Source organism: Schistocerca cancellata, chromosome 3, assembly GCF_023864275.1.
Source record: "Schistocerca cancellata isolate TAMUIC-IGC-003103 chromosome 3, iqSchCanc2.1, whole genome shotgun sequence".
In the NCBI taxonomy this organism is placed as follows: Eukaryota; Metazoa; Arthropoda; class Insecta; order Orthoptera; family Acrididae; genus Schistocerca; species Schistocerca cancellata.
Window position 1 is genome coordinate 596693634 of NC_064628.1, and position 25071 is coordinate 596718704.

The 25071-nt window shown below is 40.3% G+C and overlaps 1 protein-coding gene across 2 annotated transcripts in view; it reads right to left on the reverse strand.

Moving 5' to 3' along the window:
• LOC126175483 (AP-5 complex subunit zeta-1-like) overlaps window positions 1-25071 on the reverse strand; it is a 149094-nt gene that overhangs the window by 97439 nt on the left and 26584 nt on the right. For both annotated transcript variants that reach the window (XM_049922299.1, XM_049922300.1), the window contains exons 4-5: window positions 18467-18651; window positions 10158-10332 (exon numbers count right to left, since the gene is read on the reverse strand). In XM_049922299.1, the coding sequence (XP_049778256.1) occupies window positions 10158-10332; window positions 18467-18651 (360 nt within the window). The remainder of the gene's footprint in view (window positions 1-10157; window positions 10333-18466; window positions 18652-25071) is intronic.

The window sequence follows — 25071 nt, forward strand, 5'->3', positions numbered from 1 at the left end:
TCCAGACACTAAACGTAATCCACAGTGGTGGATAGAGTCAAGACGCCAAAGAATAGATGGCCGAGCAGAAGAGTAAACTATGCTTCCATAGTCCAATTTCTAGTGCACTAAGGCGCGATAGAGGTGGAGAAGGACCACTCGGTCCGCTCCCCAGGAGGTACCATTCAGGACACGGAGGGTGTTGAGGGATCGCAGACAGTGAGCCGAAAGACAGGAAATGTGGGTGGACCAGCACAGTTTTCTGTCAAACATAAGACCCAAGAATTTAGCGATGTCTGAAAATGGAAGGTTGACAGGTCCTAGATGTAAGGAAGGCGGAAGAAACTCTGTACGACGCCAAAAATTAACACAAACGGTCTTACTGGGAGAATAGCAGAAGCCTGTTTCGATGCTCCAAGAGTGGAGGTGATCGAGACAGCCCTGAAGACGTTCAAGAAGGCTGGTCCGTTGAGAGCTGTAGAAGATCACAAAATCGTCCACAAAGAGGGAGCCCAAGACATCAGGAAGGAGACAATCCATAACTGGATTTATGGCAATGGCAAACAGTACAACACTTAGCACAGAGCCCTGGGGTACCCCATTTCCTTGGGAGAAAGTACGGGAGAGAGTAGTGTTCACCCGCACTCTAAATGTGCGCTCTGCCATAAATTCGTGAAGAAAAAGGGGCAGCCAACCACTAAAGTCCCAAGAGAACAGTGTGCGGAGGATGCCTGTCCTCCAACAGGTATCGTATGCTCTCTCCAGATCAAAAAATATTGCTACCGTTTGGCGTTTCCGGAGAAAATTGTTCATGATATAAGTGGAGAGGGCAACAAGATGGTCAACTGCAGAACGATGCTTTCGGAAACCGCATTGGGCAGGTGTTAAAAGACTGCGGGACTCCAGCCACCAAGCTAAACGGCAATTCACCATACGCTCCAAAACCTTACATACATTACTCGTGAGAGAAATGGGGCGAAAGCTAGAGGGGAGATGTTTGTCCTTTTCAGGTTTCAGAACAGGGACGACGATAGCTTCCCGCCATCGTCTGGGAAAAGTACTGTCGGTCCAAATTTGATTATAAAGGTGAAGGAGGAAACGCAGATTATGGTATGATAAATGCAGCAACATTTGGATGTGGATACCATCCGTCCTGGGGTGGAGGAGCGAGAAAAAGAGAGTGCATGTTGGAGTTCCCGCATGGAGAAAACAGTATTGTAGCTTTTGCAATTGTGAGACGAGAAAGCAAGAGGTCGCACTTCCGCTGCACGTTTCTTTGGGAGAAACGCTGGTGGGTAATTTGAAGAGCTCGAAATCTCAGCAAAGTGTTGACCCAAAGAGTTAGAAATTGCGACGGGGTCCACTAATGTATCAAGCGCGACAGTGAGCCCAGAGACCGGGGAGAAACTAGGTGCTCCTGATAACCGTCGAATCCAGCTCCAAACTTCCGAGGAAGGAGTGAAGGTGTTAAATGAGCTAGTAAAGAAGTCCCAGCTTGCCTTATTGCTATCGCGGATGACGCAACGGCACCGTGCACGGAACTGCTTATAGCGGATACAGTGGGCCAATGTAGGATGATGTCTGAAAACGCGAAGAGCATGTCGCAGCTCACGTATTGCGTCACGGCATGCCTCGTTCCACCAAGGAACTGGGGGGCGCCGGGGCAATTCGGAGGTGTGAGGTATTGAACGTTCTGCAGCTGTAAGAATAACGTCTGTAATATGAGTGACCTCATCGTCAACGCTAGGAAAGTGATGGTCATCGAATGATGCTAGAGACGAAAAAAGTGTCCAATCGGCTTGGGCAAACTTCCAGCGTCTCGGGCGCATATATGGCAGTTGTGGCTGCAATCGAAGGACACATGGAAAGTGGTCACTCGAATGTGTATCAGCAAGGGCAAACCATTCGAAGTGCCGAGCTAGCGGAACAGTACTGACCGAAAGGTCCAAATGAGAGAAATTTGTCGTCGAGGCAGACAAAAACGTAGGGTCCCCAGTGTTGAGGCAAACAAGATCCGCTTGGTGGAAGATACCTAGCAATAGTGAGCCACGCGGACAAGGATGTGGAGATCCCCAAAGCGGGTGGTGGGCACTGAAGTCCCCAACCAGCAAACAGGGGGGTGGAAGCTGACCAAGAAGATGAAAGAGATCAGCTTGTGCCATTGGTGTGGACGATGGAATGTATACAGTACAAAGAGAGAAGGTGCATCCAGAAAGGGAAAGACGGAGAGCGACAGCTTGGAAGGAAGTGTTTAAGGGGAGTGGGTGATAATGGAGAGTATCATAGAGAAGAATCATGAGTCCTCCATGTGCTGGAGTGCCTTCAACAGAGGGGAGATTAAATCGGACTGACTGAAAATGGGGGAAAACAAAGCAGTCATGGGGACGCAGCTTTGTTTCCTGAAGACAGAAGATGACCGGCGAGTAGGATCGTAAGAGGATCGTCAATTCATCCCGATTCGCTCGAATGCAGTGGATATTCCAATGGATAATGGACATAGGGTGGACAGAAAATGGAAGAATGTGACCAAGGTTGCCGTCAACTCAATGACTGCTCGGAGGTTGCAATCGACAGTGTGGAACGGCACTCAGCCGAAGGCAGAAGATCCTGAACCATAGGTTGATCAGGAGCAGCTCCTGCCACCAGCGATCGGCCGCTTGATCGGCCGCCAGCAGTGCGCCTCGGTGACACAGAAGATGGCCGAGGGCGGTTACCACCAGGTGATGCTGTAGATGAGACATGCCGTGGCGGAGAAGGAGAGGAACTGGGTTTCTTATTAGCCTTCTTGGAAACATGATGTTTAGATGAAGGAGGTACCGATGGTTGTGAAGTTGGGGTACGTAAAAAATCTTTACGAGTATGCTCTTTTTTGCAAGTCTGGGTGTCCGACTTTTGGGATCGAGATTTAGCAGAACCCGATGAAGGTTGAGCCATAGAGTGAGCAGGCGAAAGTGGGGAGGTTGAACGGGTGATCTTTGCACTGGCCGATCTGACGACCGTGGCACTAAAGGTGAGATCACAAGTCTGCGTGGCCACCTCCTTTGTTGGCCGAGGAGAGGCAAGGACAGTGCTGTATTTTCCTGTCTGAGGCACAGTGGGCTTTCGACTGGCGAATAATTTTCGAGCAGCAAAGGTCGACACCTTTTCCTTCACTCTGATTTCCTGAATGAGCTTTTCATCTTTAAAAATGGGACAATCTTGAGAGGAAGCAGCGTGATCACCCATACAGTTGATGCAATGGGGGGATGGAGGTGGACAAGCACCCTCATGGGCATCCTTGCCATAAGTAACGCATTTGGCCGCGTTGGAACAGGACTGGCTGGTATGATTGAACCACTGGCACCGATAGCAATGCATAGGGTTTGGGACATAGGGGCGAATGGAAATTATCTCACAGCCCGCTTTTATTTTCGATGGGAGTTGAACTCTGTCAAATGTCAAGAAGACAGTACAGGTTGGAACGATGTTCGTGTCAACCCTTTTCATGACTTTATGAACAGCCGTTACGCCCTGGTCAGACAGGTAGTCTTGAATTTCCTTGTCAGACAATCCGTCGAGGGAGCATGTATAAACGACTCCACGTGAGGAATTTAAAGTGCGGTGCGCTTCCACCCGGACAGGGAAGGTGTGGAGCAGTGAAGTACGTGGCAATTTTTGTGCCTGGAGGGCACTGACTGTTTCTAACAACAAGGTGCCATTCCGTAATCTGGAACAAGACTTTACAGGACCTGCAATTGCGTCGACACCTTTCTGAATAATGAAAGGGTTGACTGTGGAGAAGTCGTGACCTTCGTCAGACCGAGAAACAACAAGGAACTGTGGCAACAATGGAAGAACTGTCTGTGGCTGAGACTCATTGAACTTACGCTTGTGAGCAGACATAGTAGAAGATGAGGAAACCATTGCGGAAGTACCCCCCGTGATTACCGGCGTATCCGATGGCACGCTCCTCCCTTGTGAGGGCCCTCTTTGGGGGCACTCCCGCTTTAGGTAATTGTTCACACCTCAGGTCACACCTCCCGAGAAATGGATGGAGGGACCAATCGGCACTTTCGGAAGGTATCAGCTCGGGTAATCACCCCTCCCTGGGCCTGGCCGTTACCAGGAGGTACGTACGTGTCCTACCTGTCTACCTGGGGCGGGGAATTACGCGTTACCCCGTCACTGGCTACGCACGAAAGTGCGTGGGTCAGCCTTCAGACACGCACAGGGAGGAAAAAAGAGAATGGGAAAAACAAAGAAAGGGAAAGGACAGAAGAGAGGTCTCAAACGCCGCAGAGGAGAAAAGTGTAAAGAGAAGAGGTAAGGAAAAGAGAAGGACAAAGGAAGGACGAAGACTTGCAAGCAGAGAAAGCGAAGAATGTGACAATTTCGAGCGTCCGTCTCCGGACGTAGGCACAAAACATACTCCCAGAGGGGGAGAAAGGGAAGGAAAGAGGCAGAGGTGGTGGGGGGGGGGGGGGCAAAGATGGGGGATGGGGAAGGATGCAGAAAAGGAAGGTATGCAGCCCGGAAAGGAAGGAGGGCAACATTAGCTCGGGGTCCCGTGCTCGCTACGCACGTATCCACAAAAGAGTTGTGGACCCCCTGGGTGGGAGAATTTTGATGTAGTGTGTACTAATGATTTCTTCTCTTGCTACGAAAACAGCGTTATTGATGTATGAAAAATAGGTGATGACTGTATTGGATCTGAATTTTGATGTAGATATGAATGAGAGCTGTGAAATGACTGAGGGAGGTAAGTGTGAGACTGGTAGCTTATTGCAAATGAATGTAGGTGAGGTGTGTGACTTTAATGGAGATGGAACTTGTGGTCTTAATGATGTTATTAATGAAGCAATTTTGGAAGAATGATAATGATGATGATGAGTATCAGGTTTTGTGGAGTTTAAGAATAATGAAGTTTCAGAGGTAAGTGATGTATCTAATGATGTAAGTGAAAGTCATGGAATACCAGACAAGTCAAAGCTGCTTTTCATTAATGTCATGCAGAGTAATGCTCCAAACAGTAGAGATGAGTTATCTGTAAGCTTAGAGAATAAAGGTGAAAACTTCTTGAAATTTGTTTGGAACCAAATTGACAATAACGTAAATAAATGTGCATTCTGGAGTAAGTTAGCTGTCGTTAGTCAGAATTTGTATCCAAATTGGTGGAATGAAGTGAAAGAAGATCTAAGTAGGAAATGTAATTTTGACATTAATATATTTTGTGTTCCTCCTGTAATAAGTGATGTTAGTTGTGGCATGGAATCCGTTCAGTGTATTCAATCTTTACCTGAGAACATGAGTAACCAAAGTAATGATATGATACCAGTAAAGTTATTAAAACCTTGCAGAATCAGTGTAGATGTAGCATTTGATGAAATTGAAAGTGATTTCTTACACGAGGTGTCTAATAACAGAGATGATAATTCAGATTTTGGATGTCCTTTCATTAAGATTAAGATTGATCAATGGGAAGGGAACCGTTTGATTGATACAGGTAGTCCAATTTGTGGTATAGCTGAACAATTTAGAAACAAGATTAAATATAGTAAGAATTTTGTGGAACTGTTCATTGTAAGTGTAAAGATAAGAGGAGCTACAGGTAAGCAAAGCATATTGGTAAAATCTCAGGTACTTTTAATGTTTAGTACAGAAGGCAAAACCTTTGAACATCGATGCTTAGTGATCCCCAGTCCAGAAGAAAATATAATCATCAGTATGGATTGGATAGTGAAAGTTGAGGCTTGTTTTGGATAAAATGATAAAGAATTATTTATTTTGCAACCTGAAAGTAATATTTATGTGAAAACTAATTTCTGTTTCTTAAACTGTGGGAAAAGTTGTAACTATTTGCAAAACACTGTGAACCACAGTGAGTATCAGGTGTTTGATGATAATACAGATTTTGACTAACTGGAATACTCTCTTTCAAATTCTAAAGGTGGCAGGGGAAAAAGACAGGGAGCGAAAGGCTATTTACAATTTGTACAGAAACCAGATGGCAGTTATAAGAGTCGAGGGACATGAAAGGGAAGTTGTGGTTGGGAAGGGAGTGAGACAGGGTTGTAGTCTCTCCCCGATGTTGTTCAATCTGTATATTGAGCAAGCAATAAAGGAAACACAAGAAAAATTCGGAGTAGGTATTAAAATCCATGGAGAAGAAATAAAAACTTTAAGGTTCGCCGATGACATTGTAATTCTGTCAGAGACAGCAAAGGACTTGGAAGAGCAGTTGGACGGAATGGACAGTGTCTTGAAAGGAAGATATAAGATGAACATCAACAAAAGCAAAACGAGGATAATGGAATGTAGTCGAATTAAGTCGGGTGATGCTGAGGGAATTAGATTAGGAAATGAGACACTTAAAGTAGTAAAGGAGTTTTGCTATTTGGGGAGCAAAATAACTGATGATGGATCTATAAAATGTAGACTGGCAATGGCAAGGAAAGCGTTTCTGAGAAGGGAAATTTGTTAACATCGGGTATTGATTTAAGTGTCAGGAAGTCGTTTCGGAAAGTATTTGTATGGAGTGTCGCCATGTATGGAAGTGAAACATGGACGATAAATAGTTTGGACAAGAAGAGAATAGAAGCTTTTGAAATGTGGTGCTACAGAAGAATGCTGAAGATTAGATGGGTAGATCACATAACTAATGAGGAGGTATTGAATAGAATTGGGGAGAAGAGGAGTTTGTGGCACAACTTGACAAGAAGAAGGGACCGGTTGGTAGGACATGTTCTGAGGCATCAAGGTATCACAAATTTAGCGTTGGAGGGCAGCGTGGTGGGTAAAAATCGTAGAGGGAGACCAAGAGATGAATACAGTAAGCAGATTCAGAAGGATGTAGGTTGCAGTAGGTACTGGGAGATGAAGAAGCTTGCACAGGATAGAGTAGAATGGAGAGTCTGTCACCACAAGCAAGGGAAGAATGTGTTAGGGACATGATGAAAAACCAGGGGGATAGGAGAAAGCACAGAGACAGGATGGTAAAGGCAGATTTTATAAGTTTGAGGTAGGAGATCTTGTGTTGGTGAGAGCCACAGAGAAATCTAAAATGTTGACATCTGAGATAAAGACATTTTTTGATATTTATATTGGATCATTCGAGGTTCATGAAAATCCACATCCTAATGCATACAGACTTGTGTATCCAAAATCTATGAAGTTGTTTGGATTGGATTTTTGTATGTTCATTCTTTTTCCATTGTCATGAATTTAGTGTTTAAGATCATGTAGTTTCTAGAGCTCTATCTTATCCATTGACTGAGTTTAAATCTATCTGTATATGCAGAAGACTACATAGCTGTGTTTTGTTTGAATGGAATGTAGTATGTATGATGTTGTGATTTTTAAAGTCCTGTTTTATCTGCTGACCGAGTTAAAATCTATGATACACTATATAGATACGTGCTTTAATAGATATGTACTTTAGAATTTGATACATGTATGAGACTAAATGAGTACATCCTTTTACAATTTTAAAATGGGATAATGTTTATAATTTGTGCTCTAACAACGAGGAATAGTATCTGACCGTATCAGTCAACTTAAAAGAGATCGTGGGTGCTGGATAACGTACTTGAGCATCTGTTGACTGGATCTGTGTTGTGACTGATATTTGTGAATTGTTAGTCAAGGCTGTGAAAGACAGCATAAATGAACGTGTTTTCAAGTACAATACATTACATGACTTAAAATTAGTGTGCATTTTGTTTTTATCATTTGTAAGTGAATTTTCTAGGTCTTTATATATGTAGCTTAGTTTGTATGGACACTTAGCAAATGGTGTGGTACACATTCACTAGTGTAGATAATAAAGCAAGATGAATGCATGTCTGCTTTCATACTCTGAGTTTGGTTCTCAAGCTACAGGATTGTGTCATTATTCAAAGCTATTTATGACTATGTTTACTTGAATCTATCCTGAGTATTGCAATATTGTATCTGACTGGAACTTGAGTTGTGGACAGACTCGTGCTTAGGTCTGTTTTGGGTACCCCTGGTCATCGCAACACTCTCTCTCTCTCTCTCTCTCTCTCTCTCTCTCTCTCTCTCTCTCTGTGTGTGTGTGTGTGTGTGTGTGTGTGTGTGTGTGTGTGTGTGTGTGTGATTGAGGTTAGATGTTTCTTACAGTTACTCTTTGCACATAATTGGAATTATTGATATGATTATGAACTTCATTCATTTTGTTGTGTCAAAACATTTTTTGCTGTTTTGTAACAGGTGTGGTTTGGATTTGTGGGTCGATCCCCACTCGTAAGCTTAGTCCCTAATATTTTTCCAACATTTTGTTCTCTCATGTGTCAACATAACCTTGAATACTCTGGTTTAGGTGGCTGATTGATTCCTAATTCTTGATTGAGTATATTTTTCTGGTCTGTACCCATCGTCGTGAGTTTTTCATTCACTTAGGCTCTGAAATTTTTCTCTTCTCTTTTGAAGATTTTGAAGGTTTGATTGTATGGATGTTAACTTACAATTTATTATTCTAGTAATTTAAATTGTCTCTGTATTTACATCTATAGTTTAGTGGTGTAATGTTGTAGCTTTGATTTTGTAGTATTTTCTTGTGACAGTATGTTCCATAGATCTGAAAATTTGAATGCCATATCCTGAAACAAGTATAGATTATGATTTTTGTAGTAGATATTTTTCTTGTGTTCTCTGCAATATGTTATGTATTAGATACTTCTATACACCCATATTCTATCCTGGGTATCAGTTTGTACACTGTTTGGCAAACCTTATAGTCTGTCACAAAATATTGTAAACATACTGTTTTCAAATTTTGTAAGGTGGATATTATAATGGGACACCCTCCTCTAACATAACCTTTTTTTAAAAGAAATAACTGATACCATTTATACTATCAATTCTTGTATAGGTGAACATAATCTTGGTGTTTAACTAAAAGAATTTCATATGATTCTGTATATGATGTATTATATTACAGGCAAAAATGTATAAAAAGCAATTAATGTGCTACAATCGATATGCATTAACAGTTAAAATTGCTCTTGTTTTAGAAAAATTTGAATTTATGGTTTTTCTGGCATACTTAGAATTTGTATTATTAATTGCACAATCTAACAATAATTATTAAATTTATTTCTGTACTCGTTTATAAAGTAATGATATAACTTGGTGAAGATTCTTCTTTTGCCAATAAACTTTGTAAACTCTTTTGCTTTGTAAACTCTTTGGAATATTGTAAGTTTGGCAGAATATTAGGACTAGTGGGCATGCCTCTGATGGAAGAAGACATTTACATAAGTTTGTCAGCAACAATGTAATTATTGAAATGATAATTAAATCAATATCCTAAGCTGTCGAGGGCATTGATGTACATCTACAGGGATGGTTGAAAATGTGTGCCCCAACCGGAATTAGAACCCAGGACCTCCTGCTTACATGGCAGACGCTCTATCCATCTGAGCCCGTGAGACCCACATTCCCTACTTAATGTCCACACACCACATTCGTAGTGCCCCTGCACATTACACTCATTACTCGTGGCAGACAATCTTACAGAGTCCCGTAAGAATTCGGGCAATGCGTGTGCATCTGCACAGGAGAAGGAGGTCACTGGCTGGTTAGCCTGAACTATATGAAGATGGTATCTGTTCTTTCAGACATGTCCGAAAGAACAGATACCACCCTCATAATGGAATTATTGTTTAAATGTGGAAAATGTATAGATGTTGTGTTATTTAACAATGTGACAAAGAATAAAATTCAAGAAATATATAGGCAAATCTTCATCAGTTATTTAGTCATCAGGAACCCACAATGTTAAATTGAAATTTCAGGTACAAGAATGTACCCCTAGACACAAAAAGTGGAGCCAACAACAACAACGAGATAATGAAGATATGTAAAAAGTTTTTTGTTTGTATATCTTACACCTCTCGAAGCATGAAGAGACTAAGAGAATTTTAATAGTGATGTGTGGGAGGGTAAGATTACACAGTCCAATAATGGTCCAGTACAATAAATTTTAAAAATAAATCCTTTGCAGCCAATATCAACAGTTGGTCACTGAAGTTTCTGAAATGAGCTCAATTGTCTGGAAATCCAAGAGTTTTATATCAGTTCTAATTTTCCTAAAGTCAACTTGGTCATGATCATTGTTCATTAATAGCGTAAGTTACAATAATATTCTCAAGTACGTATTTTTTACTTTGTATACATACCTATATTTAAAAGGAAATTTAGGGCTCTTATAAGGATGGAAACATCAGAATGTTGCCCTTTAAATCTTTCGGTAACGTAACTGTTTATTCTTTTCACAATTACTAGTGCTTTTGGACCCCACTGTTTATCACTGTGGACAAGTTGACTGAGTAGGTCCAGCACTTCACAAAGAACCTGAAAAAATGTAGTTAGCTCAAATGAAATGAAATACTGGAAAAAATTGTGCTTTCAAGGTGGTAAGAGATATATGACTAAATAAAAGATGACATAAATGCTAGTTTTCAAAACCAGAGATTTCCTATCAGCTAATGCGAGAGAGGAAACAGTTGCACAAATGGTGTATACTCAGTCATTAAGCCAAAAATCACAACAAAAAGCCAGCATCAGTCATTGTGTTCCATAGATCTCATCAAGGTGGAGACCCTTCGTGGATGTATAAGAGTCAAGCTGTACACAAATGCAAAACAAGCAAATAATCAAACTTAATCTGCACACTATATTAACATTAAACTCTCACTACACTACTTAACAGTATTCGTGCTAAATTTAACCAAATATATTAGATAGAAAGCTGCTGCTTCTTGGTTCGCATTAAGCAGCTCTTGTTTATCTCCTATTGGCAGATTAATATTTACTTAACTACATTGGTATTTTCAAACAAAATCATTACCAACATCTGCAAAAACAGTGTCCTGCTTACAATACGCTATGCCTAGGACTTGTCATGCAGTTTTACAATGAACACTGCTACTTGCCTTGTAGCTAACAGAAGTTTTCAATCCTTGAAACTAAATACTCAGGTAATTCATATGAAGAGTGGTTAGATGACTGTAAAAAGTTCAAGAGCCTTTAAAACACCTCTGCAAGATGTGTGGTTATTTACTGTACACAGTATTTTTACTGCTTGCTTTTGCTAAACAAACACTTTATTTTGACTGGGTGCACTGCTTCTGTAAGACGACAGGAATTGAAAAATTGCAAAATAAGCCAACATTCCTGTCTTTAGGTCAACTCAATTAGAGGTGCTTCTAAGAGTATAACTTGCTGAACTGAACTTGTTAGTTAACTTACACTTTTACCTTACACCACTTGTTGGTCTGTTGCCCTAGTTGCATCTGGTAAGGTTGAGTTGAATTGGGACTGTGGTTGACATAGGTTGTTGATTCATGTGACGTGCTACCACTGGAGCATATGGTTGGAAGTGGTGACAGGGCGGACAGGTGCGGCACCTGTTCCAATGTTGGAGACCATATAGTAGGACATGCAATTCTGGCGCAGCTTCCATTTCCATGTCTGAGTCCAACCTCAGGAAGTAGTTTGCAGCAAAGGTGGTGGAACAGGCAGCACCAGCCGTAATGGAGGTGGTAGCGGCAGTGGCATCAGCTGTGACAAGGTGGGAGCTGGGATCCCACTGTAGCTACCAACAGCTAAAAGGGGGCACCCAAAACAGAGGAGACAGTTGTGAAAATGTCGGCAGCGGAGGTGGGGGGAGCGAAGGCACTGACCACAATGTAGGAGATGGTCAGGTAGGGGCAGGATGTGGGGGCGGTAGAGGCATACCCGGTGCACAGTTGCCCACAACAGGTCGTAGCTAGTCACTGTGTTGCAACGTCCCCCCTCAGCTGTGCAGATGATGCAGAGGAATTGGTCACGGGTACTTCCTATTACTGCCAGCACTTATTTCTGCCGGCTGCCAAACCAGTGAGCCCAAAAAGCTGTGCCAGGCCAGAAGCAATGGGGCGACAGTGCCAGTGGACGGCCTGGTGTCGGCCAAAGCTGATGCAGTAGGTTATGGGGACGATGACCGTGCAACTGTGCTGGACTTTTATCGCCAATAGGGATGAACTGATAAGAACTGAGGAACCAGTCAAGAGCTACTTATGTGACACATCTGAAACACATTTTTTCATCTTAAATGTTTATACTAGTCATTCTGCTTCCCCGTTTTATTGAGGGTGGAAAGGAGGAGCTGGAACACGGCAAACAGCACTTTTCTTCAAATTCCTCAATACAAACTGGGGGCCATTTTCTGCAACTGCTGCCGCAGAAGCGGACAGATAATGCACCACTTATGGAAACTTATAATTTCTTAAAAGATCAGAAGCATGACCCAGAGGTTTGTCTGGCCAGCCGTGTTATGCAAAAGAAACAATCTGACTTAAAACAGGATCCACGCCTACTGCAGCTGCAATTTTACTCCTAGCGATAAGACAACCACCCATAACATTTTGAGTTTCCATGTCTAAATGAAAACTAAGTAATTCCTCTTTATCAAACTCTGGATCCGGACCAATCGGTAAACGCAACTGCATGTTGTGCTGTAGGACAAAAATGTATCTCATAATTGTATTGTGACAGAAAAAGGGAGCACTGCTGTAAGTGATGCGCGGCTTTGTCTGGCAAGGATGCAGAAGGGTTAAAGAGACACCAGTGGTTTGCTGCCTGTGATCAGGTGAAACTTCGACCCTACAGAAAAATATGAAATTTCTTTGGAGCATAAATCACCGTGAAAGCATCTTCCTCTATCTGAGAATAATGCTGTTGCGCTGAATTTAAGGATTTAGAGGCGTATGCAATAGGGCATTCAAAACCATCTGCATACTTATGGGCAAGGACGGCACCAAGGTCAAACTGAGATGGTCTATCACTAACACAAGATGCTGACCTGGGTAAAAAGTGACCAAACAAGGAGTCGACTGCAGCTGGGATTTCAACAATTTGAATGTCCAGCCATAAACCACAGACCAGTGGGAAGGAACATCTTTATACAATAATGCATGGAGTGGTTGTGCCACGGCAGCAGCATCTGGTATGAATTTTTGGTACAACACAATCTGACCTAAAAATTCCTGTAATTTCTCGATGGATGTGAGGCGTGGCAATGCAGCAATAGAATCAATATGCTGGTGCAATGGTTTAATGTCAGCATACAGCACTTCAAAACCCAAACAAATAATGTATGGTTGAGAAAACTGTGTCTTGTCCAAACTGCCCTTTAAACAAGCATACTGTAAAACAGAAAACAGAGCATGAAGGTGCGGCAAGTGTTCCTCTATAGACGCACCAGACACTACTATGCCATCTAAATAGCTGATGCAGCTTGGAACTCATACAATGAGTTGCTCTAAAGAGCACTGACAAATAGCCAGTGCACTTTCCACACCTTAAGGCAAATGCTAGTACTGATAAAGCACAAATGGGGTACTTGTAAATAGAAGGTGTTTAGATTCCTTGTTGAGCAGTAGCTGTGAATATGTCTCTACTAGGTCAATTTTTGAAAAATAATGCCATAATGACCCCCCCCCCCCCCCTCACCCCTCCACATAAGATTTGTGAACAGATCATCAGGGCGTGACAAAGGACTGGTATCAGTGAGTGACTGTGGATTAACAGATTTTTTAGTCACCTCCGAGGCATAATTTACTGGTAGGTGCTTTCCCTATCACCAATGGTGCTGACCACTCACTGGAAGAAGAGGATTGAAGATGATCTAATTTTGCTTTTACTTGATTGGGTAAAGTTACCAGTATCAGGTGGGCCAGGGGAAAATGGAGGCAGGTGGGGGGGGAAGTGTGGGCTGGCAGACTTTCATTGTAACATGAGCAGCGTGAAATTCTGTTGCACAACCCAGTCCTGGAAAAAATAGACAGGAAAATTCCACACAGAGAGCATCTAACTATTGATACAGAACTTGATTATAAACCGCATGCACTTCATCATCAATAGAGGATCGAAACAGTTTACAAGCATCCAAACCAAACAGATTTTCAGTGTACATATTGTTCACAACCAGGAATTTTAATGAGCGAACCACAGCTTTGTAAGTCACACATGCAGAAAACTGTCTAACAATGGGAATCTGTTGTTTATTATAACTCATCACCCTCTGTAACACTGGAGTCAGAGGGGAAGAACCCAAGTGCACATAAGTTTGAGAATTCACCAATGCTGCTGCACCTGTGTCCCCCTCCATTTCAATGACTTGTTTAACACACACACTTCAATGCATAATTTGCTTTGAGACATCATCACTGCTGACACACTGTTCACATCCATGTCTGTTTCATCCTCACTCAGGTTTGGAAAGAGGTTACATACAGGAGCAACATGTCCTTCCTTATGACACCTATTACATGTTGCCTGGCACTTGGGACATGAAGCAGTAAGGGCATGAAGCCAGTGGAGCAGCAGCCTGCCATGTTTGTGACACGGACTGTTGTTTTTTGGAATACCTATTATCTATATGATACAGACGTCTGCTGGATCTTTGCAATAGTGTCTACATTCCCTTGTGAACTGACTGAAGGCCGGGATGGGTGAGAGAAGCTGATTTCTGAAACTTCGGATCAGGCTTCTTTCTGACTATCTGCAGGCTATGAAACTTCAAATGATTGATTGATTTCTTTATTAATCCATGTAACAATTTACATTGTGTGGATTTCGTCAGCAAAATCATATACAATACAATATACCTACAATTATACATATAAAATTTGTATTTACACACATTTTTGAGGTATCTTAAATTAGTTTTATATCCTTGTGTAATTTGTAATTTTCTTATAGTACTGTACAATTTTGATTTCATATTATAATTATTTCCTCATGTATTACAATGCAGGCTACTTTAATTACACTACATGTTTTAATTCAGATAGTCCATTACTGCGTAATAACTTTTATTTAATAAAAAAAATTTTAGTTTTGTTTTGAACTGTCCGATTGTGTCAATATCTTTTATTTTTTGGGGTAATTTATTATATAATTTAACAGCATTGTACAACAAGCTCTGCTGAGTTTTAACTTTATTTTTCCTCTCTAGATGCAGATTGTATTGGTTTCTAGTTTCATAGCTGTGTACTAAAGAATTTTTCATATAGCAGTCAATATTTTTTTTTACATACATAACACTTTGAAAAATGTATTCACAGGGGACAGTAAGGATTTCCAGCTTTTGGAAATGTTCAAGGCAGTGAGCCCTACTGCCACTCTTGGTTATTATACGAATTGCTCTTGTCTGTAATTTGAAAACTATTTGAATATTTTTACTGTTGACTCCCCAAAATATTATTCCATAGGTAATAACAGAGTGGATATAAGAAAAATATACAGGTCTGACACATGTAGTATCACAAACTGCAGTCAGAATTCTCAGAGCATAGCATGCTGTAGCGATTCTGTTACTAAGTATTTTAATATGTTCTTCCCACTTTAACTGACTGTCAACATGCATACCAAGAAATTTTGTGTAGTCTACACATTCTATAGTTTCATTGTTTAACTTAAAGTTGTTATAGTGTGGTTTTTTGCAGACATAGAAGTTAACAGAATTTGTTTTTTTGAGCTATGTTCAATATTTCTGTAAGCATAGGATTTTCACACTGTAGAGCTCACTCTCGAACTTCCCCATCAGGAGCATAACATACAATTGCAGTACAAACCATTTGATCAGCACAGGATTCCTTATGAACATTTGTCACCCAATGACAATAATGGCTAAGACCATATAGTTCAGCTGCCCATGTCCTGTAAGACTGTTTTGAGCATTTCTGGCAGCAGTTAAACTCTACACGAGCAGCAATAATGTGAGTATGTTTACAGTGATGGGTAGAAAATAACTCACACTTCTGATAAAGAAATACTTGAAGGTCCTCATAAGGGGCAAACTGACACAACTGATATCCAAGGGTTAAATAAATGAGCAACAAAAGGCCTTACAGAAGTTTATGTCTGTTATCCCAAATGCCTCAAAATGTTGCTGCAGGCATCTTTTGCAAGTGTCCCAGTCTTCTGCTGCATCATTGTATGCAGGAAACAGTGGCAGATATGTTGTTGCCGGGGTCACAGGTTGTGCCTCCTCTTTCTGCATATGCCATGTTTTGTGAAATGACTCCTTTTACTGCTACTAATGTCCAATAATTTGATGCTCACAATCATGAGCACTCCCCTAATAAATAACTTTTTAGCTGCATCTACATACATACTGTGCAAGCCACCATATGGTGCATGGGTACCCTGTACTGCTATTAGTTATTACGTATCTTGTTCTACTTGGAGACAGAGCAAGGTAAAAATGACTGTCTACATGCCTCGATATGATCCCTATTTTCTTGTATCTTATCATTGTGGTCCATGCTCGAAATGTACGTTGGCGGCAGTAGGGTCATTCTGCAGTCAGCCTCAAATGCCAGTTCACTAAATTTTCTCAATAATGTTCCTTGAAAGAATGTTGCCTTCCCTCCAGAGATTTCTATTTAAGTTTCTGAACACTAGCATGTTATTTGAACCTAATGGTAAGAAACCTAAAATCCTGCATCTGAAGTGCTTTCGTGTCTCCCTTTAATCTGACCTAGTACAGATCTGAAACACTCAAGCAGTATTCAAGAATCTGTTGCACTAGTGTCTCGTATGCTGCCCCCTTTACAGATAAGCCATCCTTTTCTAAAATTATGCCAATAAACCAAAGTCAGTCATTCACTTTCCCTCACACAAACCTCAAACATTTGCCATTTCATGTAGTTTTGCAATGTTATGACCAGATATTTAACCAACATGACTGTAAAGCAGGACACTACTAATGCTGTGTACAAACATTACAGGTTTGTTTTTCTTACCCATCTGCATTAATTTACATTTTTCTGTGCTTATGCTGCCATTCATCACACTAACTAGAAATTTTGTCCAAGTCATTTTGTATCATCCCACAGTCACTCCTCTTTGACACCATCCCGTACACCATAGCACCAGCAAACAAACTCAGATTACTGGCCACCCTGTCAGCCGGATCATTTATGTATACACAGAATAATAATGGTCCTATCGCACTTTCCTGGGGCACTCTTGATCGTATCTTAGTCTCCGATGAACACTCGCTGTCAATGACAACATACTTGGTTCTACAACTTAAGAAGTCTTTGAGCCACTCACATACATAGTTACAACAGTGTGACTGTTATATGATCGTATTTGGCACAATACTATAACACACAGAAGTCTGCTTGCCAAACTATTGTTGTAGTTTTAGAGAAAGACTATTATGTGACATTCTACTGCTTAGTAAAGCCAGAAAAGTCAATGTCAGTATAGTTGGGATGGAACATCTTTATGTCAAAATTTTTTTAAAACATCTACTGCCTACCACGAAAGCTAGAATGCCCACTAATGGGCAGTAGGGACCAGGTTGACTACCACTGATTTAGAATAATATTCTGAGATACAGAGTCGTTAAAAATAGTTAAATAAATAAGCCTTATTTTGAACAGAATTGACTTCCACATCATTGTGTTTCCCTACATCACTGTCTTTCACAGAAATCCAGAAACAAATGATTTGTTAGCACATTTTTTCTCTTTTTTCTTATTCTTGATCATGCTGAAAATGAGATCAATACCACTGTCATTAAAGTGATGTTCTTAAATTTAAAATATGAAATGCATGTATCATGAGGTCCAGAAACTTCTCCTACTACACTTATTTGTCTTGCTGTGGAGCATCTATACATTGACTTTATAAATAAGCCTCACACTTTTGTATTCTTCTTCTTCTTCTTCTTCTTCTTCTTCTTATTTCATATAGGCCAACTACGGACCACGACATTCGACTATTGCATTTGGAGTGGGCTTTGACATTTGCACAGTAGTTATGCATCCTCTGGCTGTGTTGTTCCTTCCTCTCCTGTGTCCAGAGGGCACCAGTCTTCTTTCTTGGTAGTCTGTCCTGGAACCTCTTTTGTCTAAGCTTCTTCATGAGTATTGTCCGAGCCTTCAAGTTTCCTTCTGTTACTCCCAGTTCCTGAAGATCTTTCTCCACTTCCATCAACTATGGTAACTTGGTCTTCCTCTTTTGCCAGTAACAGAGGAGCTGGTTGGTCAATCTATCACAATGCAACCTGTAAACTGTCCATAAAATGCTAGACTTTTTTCCTAGATACATCTGTGATTGTTCCACAGCACTCTTAGAGCTCTCAGTTGGGTCGCCTTTTATAATTGTCGTCTTCCTTGACTGGCCCCAGTATCTCCCTCATTATCTTTCTCTCCTGGATTTCAAGCTTTTCAGTAAGTCCCTTCCTATTGAGTATTAAACATTTTGAAGCATATAAGGCTTCAGGATGGATGACTGTATGGTAGTGCTTCAGTCTGATATGAAACCAAAAAGTTGTTTACAAGAAACCTATTATATATGAAAATATGGGTCTGGTCTGTTTCACAAGATTCTGTCAGTCCATATGGTGCATAAAATTTTAATACTGAATACATCTCAATAGTAACAGACATTATAATGTAACAGTAATTATAATGTAATCACTCACTGATTTCTGAAGTAAGACATCATGTTCTTTAGCTGCAGTTCGAAAGCACTGTTCTGATAGTATATCACAATGAGTGAAAACTGCTTCAGCCAAATGGTGATGCAGCAGTGTGTGGCATTCTGCCAGTTCTCTTATCAGAGAAAATGCATACAGCCTCATGGATCGATTTGTGTCCACACTGTTATCTGAAACAAATGATGAATTTAGTTTCAATAACTGTGTACAATAGTTATTTAGGTGAGTTAAAATTAAAAAAAAAAGATGTAACCAGAAAACTGTGTAAACTCAAAACTTGAGAAAAATTTGGTAAAAAATATTCTTAATTTGATAGAAATACTTTATTTATGAAATATGAAAATTATTTTTATCATCAATTTTTTATTGATTTCATTTACTTCTATCATTTTTTCTTGCCTTGTACTAAAAACAGTCATAACAGCCAATATTCCTTATCGCTGAACCCAACTTTTATTTTACACTACTCCTTCCAGCCTATATTACCTCACACTTAATTAAATAAAATAATGAACTCTGGATCCATAGGAGTACATCTGACAGAATGTCTCTTCTTCTGATAATATTTTGCCACGGTTTCCTTAGTCCAGACTTACATCAGTTTTTACTTGGCATTTTACAGATCCGGATTTCTGACACTTATGTTACTTCTATTGTGTACAGTTCATTTTCTTATGATAGTTCAAAAAGCATTTGTATCAGAGAATGAATACTTTGTGTGTGTGTGAGTGTGTGTGTGTGTGTGTGTGTGTGTGTGTGTGTTTCTTTTGCTGACTAAGGCTGTGGTCGAAAGCTATATGTGACTGTCTTTTAATAGTGCCTGTCTGCAACTTGGCAGTCTTTACGGTAAGTAGCAATCTACATTTTCCTACATTGTTCATATTCCTACCTGGAGTTTTAATTCTTTGGTACATTTTCAATATTTAAGCAAAAATTGTAATTAATATTCTGATATTTAGTATATTTTTAAAATATTTCATAGTAATTTACACTAAATGTTTTTCATTTTAATATATTAACACACAATATATTTTGGATTCTCTAACTCAAAAAAATGTACATTCAAATGGATAACTGGTATACACACAAAGTTATTTCCAGCTACAAAAACTGTACTGTTGCATTTTGTTTCTATTTTGTGCATCCACAGTGATTGGCTTATTTGGTATTTGACAAACATTACATTACTTTGCTAACCCATTAAAATTTTCTTATTATTCCCGTGTTAATGATGATAATAGTATGAGTATTATTACTCTGTCTTTAGAAGTTACACTTTAGATTGAGTACCTCAGCAGCAGCTGTTGTCAAGATCAAGACTATAAAAAGTAAAACAGGTGGTGCACAAAGGAAGTGTAAGAAAGTTGTCGGCCAGCTTGATTTCAGCAATCTAGTTTTAATTACGTCATCATGCCAGATGATCACCCTTGCACAAACTTTCAACTTGCACCACTGGTGTGATGGAATGCATGCTTGCACAAGAACTATCCTTGACTCTGGGGCAAATGCAGTATGATTTCTCCTGATCATCAAAGTCTGACAGGTCAGGAATGTCATGCGGACAAGGATCAGAGCTTCTTAAAATCTTTTCTTCCATAGAACAAGAACATTTGGGGGCACTTAACATCAACAAGCTACTGAAAACTGGCAAGCTTTAACACAGGGTGCATATGCAGACAAGGAAAAAAAAGGGGTCAGGATTTTCCTCGGATTTGACAGTTAAAAATACACTTTCTCCTGGGTGAAAATATACATTTTTCCAGATTAATATACACATTTTTCCATGTGAAAATACATATTCTCCATGTTATGTGACAGTACACATTTCCTTGGAATTCTAAAACTTACCAGACCTTTCAATGACACACATTTTATACACCAGTGTAAAATTTCCCGGCACTTTAGGAAACGAAAAAAAAAGAAAAAAAAAAACACACACACACACACACACACACATTTTGGAAAGATCTTTGATGCACAGCAACATGTATGCTGCATATTTTTGTATTACAAAAGTGTAAGGGGAGGGAGGGGGAGGGGGGGGAGCAACCACAATATGTTTAATATACATATACATATAGCTTGGCAACAAGAAAAGCAACGTTTTCACATATAATATTACTCTTTTTTTTACATGTGTTGCCCTTTAAGATATATCAAACACAAATGTGGTACTAAAATTTTAAATAATTACATAAGTGTCTGGTCTTCTGGGCCCAAATTTTTCTAAGTGGTTGGTCCTCAAAGTGTTAAGTTTTAAATGAAAATAAATGCTCTGTGATTTGAGAAATTCATTGCACATTCTCACACATAACAAGATTAATTTCAAAACTAGACTCTACAACTCAAAGGACTCTAATATTTTTCTATGTGGTGATTTTTTTTTTATTTGTACACTGCAACACTGTTATGTAGCATTTCCAATCAAGTTTAAATTCACACAACACTGCAAAAACCTGGTAAGAAGGAATACAAATTTCTTCAGGGGGGAAAAAATGTTGTTTGTATACAGCAGAACTAAGAAGAATAAGAATTTTCACGACTTTTTCAAACTGTATAGAAAATGAACAAAGTTATTTGGGAAGCCAAGAAACTGTATATTGGCCAGTTTATATTATATTCCAGAAGAAAATACAAAGCCTTGTGGGCAGTTACAATGATAAAACATGGTGTGCTGCCACTCTGTAACTTACTGAAGAATGGCATTCTGCAAACTTAAGATGTGAACAACACAAATTAAGAAATAATTTCGTGCCTAGAGGAGCAGCAGACAAATGTTGAAACATATCTTATGATTGAAAAATATTGTGTTTGACAGAAGGAAGATATGTAAAATTCTGCTTAAGCTTTTCAGTGTGGTTTTCGGGAAGCCAATTTTTTTGTATCTCATCTCATGGTTGGTTCTTTATTATGGCGTAATGTGATACATACAAGAAGATGAAAACATGTAATTAAAATTCAGTGAACAGTTGAAAATAGTCAACAGTTTAGAATGAAACACTTCATTTCAGTTGACTTCCTCTGTGGAAAGGGTTAATAAAAGCCAAATTTCTTTCACAAACCAACAAAAATAACTTCATTGTTGTGTAAGGTGATTAATGTTCGAGTGCCAATAATACATAGGAAAAAAAAAAAAAAAATCAGAAAATGGAAACTAATAACATATTTTACTTTTCTGCAATTACGTGAATGTATTCATTTGACAGAAATCCACTCTGGTTTCATTTGACTTGAGAGCTGTAAAGGAAATCAGAACAGTAAAATCAAAAATGTAAACATGGGTCACATAGAGACTACCCCCCACTGCAACTCTGACTGCTCTGTGCATGTGCAAATCTGAGTTTGGGTGCACCAGAATAATTTTACCCAGAAGCATCTGCCCACTTGCGGTTACTACTTATACAGCAACAGCCACACTTTGCAGCGAGAAGCGGGAGAAGGTGCTGCTCATATGCAACTTCTGCTTCGCATGTGTGCAAGAGCTCACTGGCAATTGTTCAAACAAACCTAATTTAAACAACTGTGCCATCAAGCTCATCAAAAGTAGTTTGTTGTTGTGAAATATTGCGTAGTCTTCGTCCAAAAGCCTTTGACACATTCTGCTGTTGGCAGGCACTTGTGTGTGAACTGTGTTATGTTGTTGTAAATGATGCATTCTCTTTGCAACTAAAGTTTTATTTTGGTGTTATTCTTGCATTTGTGCTTTATTGGTGCAGTTTTATTTTGCGGTAGCAGGCTAAAGTAAAATTCTTTGTTAGTGTATTAGTTCTTACCTCTAAAGATTACAAAAATTTAACTGAAAACCAAAACAATGAAAAACTCCTGGTTGGATGCTTGGTTTAAAAGGGGAGGGAAGGGACCATACTATGAGGCCATCAGTCCCTTGTTCCTAATAAAACAACACGACAAGTGTGAGAATAAAACAGATGAGACAGATAACACAAAACGGAAAGAAAGGAAAATCCACAAAAATGAAGGAAAGGCAACAAACACTAAAAGGAACAAAAGAGGACAAGAAAACAACAGAGAGTAAAACAAGAAAGCAGATTACAGTGGTTGGCCAACTACGAGAATAAAAAGGAAGAGCCAGCCACTCTGCAACACATTAAAATCTCCACCCTAAAAGCACTAGGGTGGAGGACACAGAGGGACAAAGGACATGTGCTAAAACTTAGATCAAATGATAAAACCCACCCTCCTGAATAAAATGTAAAACTAAATCAGCCAATGAGGCGTTGTCAGATAAAATGAGCGGAACAAGTCTGGTAACCCAAGATTTCGTCGCTGGGCAGCAAAGTGGGGCAGTGCACCAGAATATAGGCCACTGTCAACTGGGCGCCACACCAACACTCAGGCAGGTCTTCGCGGCACAAGAGGTAACTGTGGGTAGCCCAAGCATGGCCAATGCGGAGCCAGCAGAGGACAACTGATTCTCTGTGAGAGGCCTGCATGGAAGACTTCCACACATTCGTAGTTTCCTTAATGACAAGCAGTTTGTTGTGCGTACTGTAATGCCATTCCATCCCCCAAAGCCGAAAAACCCTGTGGCAAAAGTCAGAACGTGGGTCAGGTTCAGAGATACCCATCTCCAGAAGCAGTTTCTGAGTAGCCTGTCGGCAAGTTCGTTGCCTAGGATGTTGATTGTCCTGGGGTCCATACAAACACAACTGAACAATGGGACCGGTGCAGGGCATAGATGGACTCCTGGAGGGACTTCACCAAATGATGGCGAGGATAGCACTGGTCGATAGCTTGTAGGCTGCTCAAGGAGTCAGTACACAGAAGAAACGATTCCTTGGGGCATGAACAGATATGCTGAAGTGCACAAGATATGGCCACCAGCTCTGCAGTGAAAACACTGCAGCCATCGGGCAAGGTATGCTGTTCAAAATGGACTCTGTGGATGTAGGCGAAGCCAACATGACCATCAGCCATCGAGTCATCGGTGTAAACCAGTTTAGAGCCGTGGAACACTTCAAGGATCGAGAGGAAGTGACAGAGGAGAGCCACAGGGTTAATGGAGTCCTCAGGGCCGCGCGAAAGGTCCAGGCAAAGCTTTGGCCTACAGCTACACCACGGAGGTGTATGTGAATGGACCTCGAGGAGAGGTGGTGAAGGGAGGGACTCCAGTTCAGACAGAAGCGATCGAACATGAACCGCAATCATTACCCCTGACCTGGGCTGCCCATGCGCGAGGTGAACCACCATGGTTGGGAAAAGAAGGCGGTAGGTAATTAGGATGTTCAGGAGAGCTATGAATGTGTGCAATGTAACTGGTGAGCAGTTGTGCACGTCTGATCTTCAATGGAGGGACTCCAGCCTCCACCAGTACGCACGTCACCGGACTCGCGCACACACACACACATATCCATCCACACATATACAGACACAAGCAGACATATTAAAAGGCCTTATACCTGTCCTTTTTTCCCCCTAAGGTAAGTCTTTCCGCTCCCGGGATTGGAATGACTCCTTACCCTCTCCTTTAAAACCCACATCCTTTCGTCTTTCCCTCTCCTTCCCTCTTTCCTGATGAAGCAACCGTTGGTTGCGAAAGCTTGAAATTCTGTGTGTGTGTTTTTTATTGTGTCTGTCTACCAGCGCTTTCCCGTTTGGTAAGTCATGGAATCTTTGTTTTTAATATATTTGTCCCATGTGGAATGTTCCTTTCTATTTTATTTATAACAGAAATATTAGATGGATAAATATATTTTTCTACCAGCAGAACTGAAGAGGATAACTAGACTCATTATTAAGTTCTAGAGGCTCTCCTTCGTGGTTAGATTTATGGAATATGATGTGTGAATGAATAAACAAGTATAAAGTCATCACTGTTTATATTGTTCGTGATTCTCCACATTACTTTTTAGTCTCTCAAATTCTTCATCCGAACAGGTCTCAGAAGGCCCAAAGGTGCTGACGAACCACGTCATTTTTAGCTTATGGGCAACACTGGATATGGACATGAAGGGGCATGTGGTCAGCACACCTCTCTCCCATCTGTTGTCAGCTTTCATGACTGGAGCTGATACTTCTCAGTCAAGCAGTTCCTCAATGGCCTGACAAGGGCTGAGAGCAACATGCTTGCCAACAGTGCTCGAGGGCTGAGTGCACCATGCTTGCCAACAGTGCCTGGCATACCTGACAGTGCTTAACTTCAGTGACCTGACTGGAACTGGTGTTACCACTTTGGCAAAGCCATTGACACTTTATAGTCTGCTAACTATTATTCTGACATATTTTGCAGAATATGATCATAAATTTTTCTGCTGACTTATTCTATTACACTATTTACCTGAAGAAATGCATTTCATGTGTATTTACTCATCTTCTACGCCCACCACCATACATAATGCATTGCTACAAACATATGACTCTTGTTAAGCAAACACATATAGTTAAATTTCTATAAAGATATGGTTGCAGTTACTTTCTACAATAGAAGGTGATATCAGTACAACCAATAGAAGAACATTCATTTTTTAGAGCAAGAGCAGAGGAAGGAAATGGGTGATACAGAAAAAAATTGGGAGGAACAGACAGGATTCACCTACAAATCCAGTTAAGAAGAATCCACATGGGGCATGAGA